Source organism: Sesamum indicum, linkage group LG1 (assembly GCF_000512975.1).
Source record: "Sesamum indicum cultivar Zhongzhi No. 13 linkage group LG1, S_indicum_v1.0, whole genome shotgun sequence".
Taxonomy (NCBI): domain Eukaryota; kingdom Viridiplantae; phylum Streptophyta; class Magnoliopsida; order Lamiales; family Pedaliaceae; genus Sesamum; species Sesamum indicum.
In genome coordinates this window covers 10056440-10068768 of record NC_026145.1, presented here as the reverse complement: position 1 = coordinate 10068768, position 12329 = coordinate 10056440, and the positions used below count along the sequence as shown (strand labels likewise).

General features: G+C 31.6%; 1 protein-coding gene across 1 annotated transcript; it reads left to right on the top strand.

Annotated features, from left to right (window-relative positions):
- On the top strand, window positions 3901-6697 carry LOC105161026 (ethylene-responsive transcription factor ERF118). The gene is made up of 3 exons (XM_011078594.2): window positions 3901-4054; window positions 4645-4872; window positions 5056-6697. The coding sequence occupies exon 3, from the start codon at window positions 5285-5287 to the stop codon at window positions 6356-6358; it is 1074 nt and encodes a 357-aa protein (XP_011076896.1). The 5' UTR covers window positions 3901-4054; window positions 4645-4872; window positions 5056-5284; the 3' UTR covers window positions 6359-6697.

Sequence of the window (12329 nt, the reverse complement as noted above, 5' to 3'; positions counted from 1 at the left end):
CAATCCCTCGCCCCCCCCCAACTTGCGTACCCTACTTTCCCTCCTCTCTCTCTCTCTCTCTCTTAAAACCGCCCAATTCGGTTGGCATTCATGACCATACATAGTACATCAAATAATTGCATACATGATGCCCATGCTACATGTACCAGGTATGCACATGACCTGCTCACCATGATGATGGTTTCACAATAACACTACTTGTAAAGCTTTTTATGCAACCATACATATACTTTTTTATCAATAATATTTTATAATTTAAAATAGATATATACAATATATTTTGTAAAAATAAATAAATAATAAAATAAATTTAAATTAAGAATAATCCATTCAATAAAAAATTCAGTATCACAGTATCAAAAATCATCATTTATGAATAAAAAAGGCCTTTCACTTTTATATTAATTAGTAACGGCGAGTTGATTCCCCGCACACATTATTTTATTAAATGCAATACAAAAATCCTTCAAATCTTTTTAAATCGATTAGAAAATTCAATACATATAAATAACAACTCAGTTGAATAATTTCAATAAATAGTCATTTTTACATAAAAATACGTTGGATATGAAAAACAATAAAGTTCTGTTGAGTTAAAATAATTTTTTTCATAAACTAAATTATTATTTTCATGAGTCAATCTATTTTACAATTGTATAATAATAATCCCAAATCATAATAATACTATGTATCCAGACTTTCAAATTAAAATTATTCTATGTTTCTATCTAAGATTTATAACGTTTATCTTCTTTAAATTTTGTAAATATTACTTTTTACATGTGAAAAATTTTACTCTCTATCACCATTTCTAATGAAAATTGTTCAAATACGATTAGGACTTTTTAATTTTCATCCTAAGACTTGTGATTCACATTGGATCAAATTTTTTTTATTTTAAATTATATTTAACAAATACACGAAACATATACAAAAATAAATTATCTATTTTTAATTATGAAAAAATTTTATACACGTAATATATATAAATTAATTAAAATAAAAAGAAAACAATTTAAATAAAAAAGCAATTGGGGACAAGACGATTAATTCAAATAATGTATTATTTAATAATTTTAATAGTCCATCTGTATAAAAAGAAAAAGATGAGATCCATTACCAAAGACAAAATAAACCTTTTTCTTTAAAAAGAAGTAAAAGCATAACATTACTCTTTACAAAATTATTAATTAAACAATAAAAGGAAAATGCGCACTCTCAGTCTCTTGGTATACACTTTATAAAAAGGTAAAAATACATATACTTTAATATACACACGTACGTATACACGTACAAGGAATGTCACGTGACCTGGCAATGCATGAATGGTATGATATATGGAGAGATCACGTGAGACGACGATAATGAAATACCTAGTGCGCAGTGGGTGGTGTGGGAGTGGGTGAGTCCTGTAGGTGTGGCTACAGTGGGGAGGGGGTACGGATTGGTTGCGGTGAGGGGACAGGACAAATACTGCGGCTCTGCCGACGTGGAAAGCTCTGAGACGTAAGATTCGCAACTGCTAGAAAGATGCAAACAGAATCACGTGATATGTGGATGGCCTGTGTGCTTTTATTATTGTGTTTGCCAAAGATCCGCCGTGTAATCTATCAATGCTCCAGTTTTAAAATGCTATAAATTCCCACACTTTGTCGTACCACTGTTTGCTGTGGCTCTGGCTGTGCCTTCCAACTTCAAAAATTGACCAAACACAACAATGTGGTACTATTTTTCATTAAACATTTTTATAAAGTTTGGTTAATAATTGAAATAATATTATCATTTATTTAACCATTATGTTTTCTTTTGTTGTGAATATATCTTTATTTATTTGCATCTAAACATGATCTTTTTTTACCAAGAATTCGTAATTTTATATATCATCACAAAGTTGCAATAATGTGATGGTCTAGCAAAATAATTTAATTGCCAATAACCATATGACTTGAACTTTTGAGTTTATATTCATATTTTTTTATCGTCAGATATTATAATTAAAAGGAAAATGGAATGAGAGTGGGAGATGCACATTGTGCATGACATGGCATGGTGTCTTCATTATGTTTGCAGGAAGCATGGTTCCTATGTTTATAGTATATTTTATTATTGATAATAAGGTCAAGTATCGTCCCATAATAATAATAATTATTATTGTCCATATTGGACGTGATATAAAGAATTGGCCACCTACTTGAGATGTAATTATTAATTTAATAAAAAAATATATGGGGATTTTGTTGTCTATTCCCCGTCTCTAGACTAGACACGAATAATATTTTGACCTTAAAAATTATAAAAATGAAGAAGACATTGAATGAGACACATCAACTTATTATTATTATTATTATTATTATTATTATTATTATGCTCATGAAATGGTCTGTGCAATCCTAATATTAAATACTTGATCCTCAACTAAAATAGAAACCCTAACATATAAAATTCAGATACTTACCCATATTTCACATTTATAAAATAATATAGCATTTGGAAAACTAGTTGTACTGAATAGTTAGGTAGATGCCAAAGTGCAAAGCAAGATGCCAAGAATTTCTAGGCATTAGCTCTATTTGATTCTGCTATTGCATTGTCAAATAGAAAATTTTACAACATATTAATGATGAAATCTATCAAAATGATAACATCACATTATTTTTCTACTTTGATATTTTGTCCATTATAGAAAAATATAATCCAATTTATGGCCTTCTATATGATTTTCTTATAGGATGTAAGACACAATGAACACGCTGCAAACCCTAAGAGTCATTTATAATTAGATTTTATCTGGCGATAGTGAATGGTGCCATACTACATGCAGATTGATTGCGTTGTTTTAGAAATGAATTAGTTATGTCGTAATTACGTGATTGGTAACTGACAGCCAGACAAAGGAAGCAACAACAGAAATCAATGAAAAAATAGAAGAATTGTTGGAGAAATAATTTGTTAAACCAAGTATTTTATATAAAGGAGCACCAATGTTGTTTGTAAAAAAAAAAGGGTGATAGTATCAAGTTGTATATTAATCATTTCCAATTGAATCGGATGATTGTGAAAAAGAAATACCCATTAGCCAAAATTGATGATATATTAGACACGTAGCAGGAAGCCATAATGTCTATCAAATTTTAATTATTCAACGAATTTTATCGTATAAAAAAATACAAATAAAAATAGGTTACAAAATTAAAATAAATTCAACAATTAGTGAAACTTATCTTGTGGAAATTTAATTGAGAAAAAGGTTGTGTTACTCGTTGGTCTAAGGGCTCAAAAAAGGAAAGAAACCAAAGGGAAAAAGGGAATAAAATCTATACTTAACCAAGAAAAAAAGAAAAGAGAAATGCAAAGGAAAGTAGTGGGCTGTCATCATCTTCCATGTATATTGTATACGCTTAAACAACAATTTCTTTCCATATTGTAATAACTTAACTTGATGGTCAAGTTTCACAGTGGCACAACTGTAAATATCTCCCAACCAAAGCCCAAATTCTTTAACAAATTAGCTGTAGTCGACTACCAGAAGTCAGAAACGCCTACGTTGCCGGATCGCAGCATTACTAGCAACAGGGTAACGCCCCAACACTTGAACTCCACGCTTAGCGTCATCGCGTGACACATACTCCCCACAATGAGTCAATTTCATTGGCTCGTGAGTGTCACGCGCAGTGTGAGAGAGAGTAAGGTGCGATGCCCAACAGCATAAGTATCTTTTACCAACCATGGGATGGCATGATATGCATGAAATGAAAGATGGGGCCGATGTCATGCTCCATGGATGTGCATTGCCAGCTCATCATTCATTAACCGGCTTACCCCAAATACGTATACACAAAATCTCTACGTATATCTACAGTATATATACACCCCCACAGAAAGCCCATTTTGACCGCATAGGGAAAAGTGAATCCCAGAAAACCCATTTGTAACAGCAGCAGGCAGACGAAAAGCCACGCAGAGACAGACACACAGTGGGTGGGTGAGAAAAGGACCCATAAGGGCGGAAAAGGGCAGAAGAAGAGAGTGAGAAACAAGAAATAAAACAAAGCAGGTGTGGCAAAAGCGTATAGACATACGTATGTCTGTATGTAACTAGTTAATTGTTTTTCTTTTTTTTAATTTGATTTGTTTCAGATTTTCGATGGCTACCCATGATATTTTCTGGTGATGTTTATAATTTTTTATTTTTTCATCTTCACTGGCCTTGGGATTTGCGTTCTTGGTCAGTCAAATTGATGGTGGTGGTGTTGTGAAATAAAAGAAAAGAAATTAATACAACACAACTGTTGTTTCTGGGTCTGATAGTCCACTTTTTGCACTCTATATTTACACACTTGAGTGCCCTTTATTTCTCTTCATTTGCTAGTAGTAGAAGAGGTCTATATCAACTGTTGGTTTCTGCTTGTTTTTCGATAGTACCAGAAGTCTGATCTTTTGTCATGTTGTATGTTGTGAAGAAATCATAACCATTGATTCCTAATCCCTTTTCTACGTTCTTCAGAGTGTTTCTACTTGGTTGGTTCTTGATAGATAGATAGATAGGCATATAACGTTTATCTTTACACTCTATAAATAGGTTGTATCTGATTCGATTTCTCTTTTCTCTTCTTCGGGTGCTCTGGTTTTTTTTATTTTCTGAAGAGTTGAGAAGAAAAGGAGGAGGCTTTCTGAGATAAGGGGGTTTAGAGCAAGAGATTTTATGTCGGCAAGTTTTGATTTGGCTGTTGCGTTTGGGGCTCCGTTGAAGCTCTGTTTCTCATTAGTCTCTTCATCATCTGTTAACTGCATGCCAAGATCCCTCTGCTGCGCCCTCCAGCAGAGCAACCTCACTTTCTTCCCGACTGTTTCGATGCGTTTGAGGCCCAAAAGGTAAAAAACCTTGCTTCCTTAAACCCTTATGTGTTTTGTTCTTTTTTATGTTTTTTTTTTTGCATCCTTGTGTTTTCTCCATTGTTCTGACAGGTTTTATGGGTGGTTTTAGTGTTTTCATGAGCCGATCTGTTGTATACTTGGTTGTAATTATTGTGGTTCTTCTGTTTTGTGTTGTTGCAGGACTTGTTCTGGAGTCGTTTGTTTTGGGGGTTATCACATAAATCGGCTATTAAATCTTTTCTTGTTCCTGAGAGGTCCTCTCACTTAATTACTCATTGGTTGAAGCCCTTTGATCTTCATTTCCATCGTTTCTTTGCCTTTGTTGTTTGATTGATTTATTACTTTGGAGGGTACAATTTCTTGGGTATTCTTTTGAGGGGTTTTGGAGTAGTTTTAACTGTGAAAAATCATGCCAGAGCCTCGAAAGCCAGTTCCTTTGAATAAAGAAACTATAAGCAGAAAGCAAAAGTTTAAGCCTGAACCAAGTAGACCTATGAGGAAAGTCCGGATTATTTGCAACGACCCTGATGCTACCGACTCATCCGATGATGAGGAAGTGAGAGAGAAGAAGGTCAAGCGCATCATCCATGAAGTTTGTTTGCCTATTGGTGAGCCGACTCGAGTATCAAAATCCACTGAATCCGAGAGTTCAGTTCAGGATAGCAACAATGGTGAGAAAAGCTCCAAGAAGAAAAGGGTTCTTCCCTTGATTGAAAGCAAGCCGAGCCCGGTTACAGGGAAATACAGAGGCGTTCGCCAGCGCAAATGGGGCAAATGGGCTGCTGAAATACGGGATCCTATTCAGCATAAGAGGGTCTGGTTGGGTACTTACAATACCGCTGAGGAGGCGTCGAGAGCTTATGAATTGAAACGGCTGGAATTCGAGGCATTGGCTAATAGCACGGACTTCTCATCTGAAAAGAGCTCGAATGATGAGAATGATACACCTGTTTGTTCTGTTGTGGTTTCTAAACCAACTGAGAACCTGAAGCAGCAAAATGATGCTGCTCTTTGTGTATCTGAGGATTCCAGTGGGAGCGCTGTCTCACTCACTTCACACACTTCTCCATCATCAGTTCTTGAATTGGATTCATTGACCTCGGCTGTTAATGTTAAATGTGAGGATGAGAAGCCTATTGATGCATCCGCGGAGGCTAATGTTGTCGAGCAGGAAGTAACAGTAGCTGATACTGGACTAATGGATGAAGAACTGATGGCACTGGCACAAATTGGAGAAGAGTTAGATTTGGATATGGAACTTCATTCTCTTGTGGCAGGTGGTGATTTTGCCCCTTCACTGGATGATTTTGTGGATGGATTCGATGATCTCCCAATATGTGGGTTCGATGATGGTGATAATCCTGGTGCATTGCCCGATTTTGACTTTGATTTTGATCTTGATGCTTGCAACGAAGCGTTTGCCTGGATGGATGATGCACCAACCCTGATGAGTGGAGCAACCCTCAACATAGCATGCCCATAAGTTTTGCAGCTAGTAGGTTTTTTATGAGTCTTGGTATTTATTAAGTTGAGTGTTATGAAGAACTGGACAATTCAGTTCTGAGATGTTCTTGTGATTTGTTTGTTTGTTAAGAGGGATTTTGTGGTGAGGGATGTGATGATGATGTTCATCTTTCATCTTTGTATTGTTAGGAGTTTGGAGAGTCCTTTGGGTTTTCTTGTGCTATTAGAGCCGTCCAAGGGGGCTTCAAGCCCAGTCAGTCAGTGGTTCAGCTGTTGCAGCAGAGTCTTTATTACTAGTTATTTCTTCATCCCCGTCTTTCTGTTTTTGGTCTAAACATGAGATGATGTTTAAGTTCAATTGCCTCATTTAATTTATTTATTTTTCTCTAAATAATGTATTTTGTGATTTTTTATCTGGTGGGCTTGCGCACTCAAGATATCAACAAATAACATCATTTAACAGGCGTTAAAATCTATTACAAGAGTTCAAAATCAGGAGGGATCTCATCTTATAGTTGGGATTCTAAGTTACATATGAATACAAGCTTTTGTGTAAATTACAACAGACTTTTTTTTGAAGAATTTGTAATTTTTTAAATAATAAAAGAGTATTTATAATTTCATATATCCTAAATTTGTTCATAATGCTATGTATGAGTCATTCTGCCTTCTTTTTTACTTGGAAAGAAAAATGACATACCCAATTTCATATTAACATTCAATTGACCTCCACTCTCATATGCTTGGTGAGGAGATGCCACTCTACTGAATGTGTGTGTATGTGTGGGCCAATGTTTGGTTTGAGAAGCTATAAAAGAATATCTGCAATGCAAGCTGTATCCCATTTTCCCTCAACATACTGAAACTTCTTGCATGCATACAGTGTTGAAAACACATTTAATTACTTATATAATTTTCAATAGTTTCAACTTACATTTTTATAAACTAAAACCAAAGCGGAATAAATAATAAAAAAATAAATAAAAAGTAGTGTGGAAGAATCAAGAGTTTAGGGGAGGGTGGGTGTGTGAGGTTTTAAATGGGAATGGGAATTGGGGGGTTGGTTGGTGAGAATTTTGACACTGCTTTAATGTGTTTGACAGTTGCTTCTTTCTTGGAATTAATCAACTCCATTTAATTTTTTTTTGTTGCCTTTGCCTTTGGCCCAACTCAATTTACTAATAATTGTCAAAATTATTGTTTTTGTTAACTGTTTGGAGGCAGAGTGGGGTTCTGATTTGAGGGCCAGAAAATATGAATTATGGTAAATGGTTAATGCATTGCATTTGCATGGTGGCCAACACCTACACACCACACCCACCACCCTCTCATGTTCTAATGTCTCTTTTTTACCTTTTCTTCTTCCTATTCATTTATTGTCATTTCATTTAATTGCTCCTCTGTACTAATTTAAAACTATATATATATTTTTCATACAAATCACCGGTTATGACTCCACGATATCTAATTTTATTTTTAAAATGGTCCGCTGCATACCATCTTTTATATATAATAACTTGATCTACTTTTAATTATATATTGATCTTTTATTTTAAAATTTTTTATATATACACTCAAATATTATGTGCCATGATAGCTAGTATTTCTTAATGCATATGGAGTTAATACTTGTAGTCCTATCGAATATTTGTGACCTCGCCCCTTTTTCTTTTTTTTTTTTATTTTCTAATTATAACACAGTTCATTACACAATTACGCATCATATGTTGATTAAATATTAATAATTCCAACATAAATTCAAATCTATGGTAATCTTTTAATTACATGTTTTCAATTTTAAATTCTTTTATGAACTTTCATTAAATTAGTATTTAATCATATTTTAATGGCCTCAAGAGTGTTTAATACGTGCTTAGATATATGATAGTTGGCATAGTAATTATATATATAATTACATCAACATCTCCATTATTTTTCATTAAATTTTATTCTAAATATGAGACTCAAATTTAGTGATGGGAGGGAGGAGAATGTGGGCAGAGTAATATCATTATTCCTTGAGAAAAACAACATTACAGCTGCTCTTCATTATGTCATTTAAAGTTTGATAAAAAGAGATAAGGACATAATTATATATGATTATTGATGTCATGTTACTTCTCTGTTTTTTCACACTAATATTTACTATTATTAATTCACATTCATGTTAGGCGTATACAGTACAATTGTCAAAAGTGTCAAGCCTCGTGCTAGGTTTCTGTCTTCAGCTTTTACATTCCACCTTATATTGTCCCTAATATTATTTCAATTGAATTGGTCAAATTATTCCATAAATATTAATTTATATCGCAATTAATGTCTGTTTGTGACGTCGCACAAAAGTGCAAAAAAGACTAAAATAATAATTTTATTATTCGGAAATTGATTCAAAACATTTAAATATTATGTTCTTGATTTTAAAAAGTTTAAATTACCCCTTTAATTGATTTAGTCCTACATCAATTTGTTTAGGAAAAAAAAATGAGTTTAATCTGTAATATACTTTATTGTATATCTGTAATAATTAAATAATATGATTATTGAAGTTGAAAGTATTCATGTTATATTCTCAGTTGGGTTTCTTAGTATATGTGCTATTTAGTGAAAATGTCAAATTTAAATGGCTTAATAATTGTTCTTGCATGTTATTGTATCGTCCTTTAGATATAAAATGATAAATTACAACGAGCTCTCTTAATATTGTTATAATTATAAATATTTTTTTTATTATTTGAAACATTATTAATACTCCTTTGATTTTATCAGTTCTCTAGCTAACAACTAGCTTAAGTTTTCTAATTTTAGTTAGGTTTTCATCCAATTTTTGTGGTGACTTGATCAGTGCATATTATGAATTATAATATTATCTATTTCTTTAAAAAATCTTTTATTTTTTTGAACCAAGTAGATAACTTTTTTATAATTTATCAAAATTTTTTTATAGTTTTTTCAATTTTTTAAAAATAAAAAAAATACAACAAGAATAAAATTTACAATTCCTAACCCTCATATAAGAATTAAATAATTTTATGAAATATCACGTGATATTTATGAATTTTAAATATTAAAAAAACTGGTTGTAATTTATGTGATATAAATCAAGAATTTTGGTGTTACGTGGATCAGAAGTACTCCTACTCCTAATTTAAAAAATCTTGAAAGCATGTGGGTTTGAGTTGATTGATTTGGCCCATTAGAACATCATGTAAACAAAGTCATTAATATGTCGGGTTTCGCATATGTTCTTGTCCACAAGAAAAATCTTAGTAATTTCTTGAGATTTTCTTATCATTTCAGTAAACCTGTTTTTTACTTGAATTACACTAAATTAATTACATATATTGGTCGTGATCAGCAACAGTCTAACAACCTCGTCCAAGTTTATGTTGGGGGTCTTGTGCCATAGCTTCATCTCCTACAATCCTCGATATGGATGAGTATCATACAAATCGTTAGATTTGTTCAGATGGTCTTTAATTACATTGGACCATAAGGATCCACGTATAGCTCTGGAGTCCGTAAATGAAAAGCATCAACGATTATCATTACGGGTTGGTGGGTTAGACGATTCGGCTCTAGTAAAAAATACCTCAGATTTTTAACATAAATATAATATTAATATAAATTTAACATAAATCGATCCGGAATAAAATTAGAGTTGGGGGTCTCGAATAAAAAATTAAATCCGTGATCATAGGCTGACTTTGTCTTGATTGGCTGAAACATCATTATCGGTCGGCTAGCTTTGAATAATTTCCATGTATATTTGCTCTATTGGTTTTACAAAGAGGAAGAATGAGTTGTTTATAATTTGTTGTTTAGCAACTCTATAGAATATGGATATTGGAAGGGAGGAGAGCATGGAAACAAATCCTTTGATACTTTTCAAACTATCCATCTTTCCATGTCCCCAACTTCAATTTAGTACGGAAAAGTAATTTTGGCATTGCAAGTTGCAATTTTGGGTGTTGCATTCATAACTAAGAATTGAATTAAATTAATTTAGATATCAAATAAGAACATCCAAGGAATTACATTATTGTAGTATTTCTATAATTTGTATGCGCAATAAATTAAAAGATAATAGAATCATTTTTTTAGTTAATTTCATTCACATAATTGATAATTAGAAATAGTAATTAGTGATATAATTAAATTAATTTTATGAAAAAAAGTTTCCTTTTTAGTATTTTTTTAAAAAATTATTTATTCATATTTTATTTAATATATAGAACAATATATGGAACTCAATTGTATAACAATGAATCGCTTGTAGAAGGTTATAAGACATTAATAAACAATTATATATGTATATGAAAATTTATATTTATTTAAGCAAAAAATAATTTATTGACTTAAAATCGAACTTAATCATATCGTACTCATCTATCATTATTCCTTCAATACAAGGTGACAAAAATATTTTGAATTAATAAAAATAATTAAATATAAATATTATTACTTTTTTTTATTACCATACATATACAAGTCTTTTTCAATAATAGACACGATAAGTACTTAAATTTAGGAATAATTAAAACTAAATATTAAAATAATAAAAAAAATAAAATAAAAAACAGAAGAAGATAAGATAACTTTCATTCCCAATATGTTGGGAATAACTAATAACATGTTTGGAGCGGTGAATGACTAATCCCTTATATAAGAAAATAAGAATTTTATGTGAATAAGTATTTTTAAACCTAAAACATACCAATCGTAGATGTAGGAATGGATTTGGGAATGTCCATTCTATTCCTGCATACCAATTACCCTTTTGCGGATGCTTGCAACAACTTTATTTTTAGGGTAGCAATAGGTTTTTCTAAGACTTGTCATAATTATATATAAATAATTCTTCGTTGTTTCAAAAATTACGAATACTTTTTGAGATTAATAATCATCTAACAAATGCTCCTCATGGCAGCACAATGTAAGGGGTATGTTAGATGACCGTTAATTTCAAGGGGTCATTTGTAATTTTCAAACAACGAAAAAATATTTATAATTATAAAAAACCTCAGGAGAACCATCTGCAATGTATTTATGCTAAAAATTAGTTATCATAAACGTTGTAAGTTGTAATAAAAGTTGAGAGTATTTGAAAACAAAAGTAAAAAATTAAAAAAATTGAAGTTAGATTATTTGGGATGTGGGCCTGTAAATCATCTTGTTATTTAAAATTTTATTAATAAATTATAAAAGTTGTTAGACAATTGTAAATTAACTTAATTTAAATAATTCAAAAAGAGGAGTTTTAAAATAAAAATATTAATTTTTTAACTTATTTTGAACAATAAATTTATAGATAATTATTTTAAACCCTCACATATGCCCCTTAGATTTACTCAATCATAAAAGTACATGTCACGACCATTTTACTCTCGAGCCCGAACCACACATAATGTTTTAAATAAGCCGAGAAGTAAAAACTTGTCCGATCCAAGCTTATGTTAATTTTGGAGATTTCAAACGATGATTCGAGTTTGAGGTTGAGATTGACATTTAGTTTCAAACTATGATGGCTTAAAGAATGTTGCAGCTAAGCCGTAAGTGGCCTAGACAGGATGACCCAATCAGACAAACAGAGAAGATGGGCTCTGAGACCAACTCATGTCTTTGCCATATCTTATTCATTTTGTAATACCCCATGGCCCATTGCTGTTGCTATGCCAGGTTTTACTCTATAGTGTTTGGAACCTAGGATATGTTTTAGATTTGATTAATATAAAGTAAAGTTTGGTGTCATGTATAGGAGAAATGTTATATTACAGCCTTAACTTATTGCAGAATTTCATAATAACATTGTTATACTGTGAAAATGTTATTGCTACAATAAGATTGTGGTAAATATAAATTAGAAGATTAATGATACAATAATAATTGCAAGATAAATATTGTCATAAATATGATGATACTGATAATTAGATAAAGACTGAATTTTGATCTTAAACATCGAAATACGAAGGATATATTGTAAATATTTCATA

What these genes read in the sequence shown, in the direction of transcription:
- LOC105161026 (XM_011078594.2), top strand. Translation starts at nt 5,285, where the DNA reads ATGCCAGAGCCTCGAAAGCCAGTTCCTTTGAATAAAGAAACTATAAGC.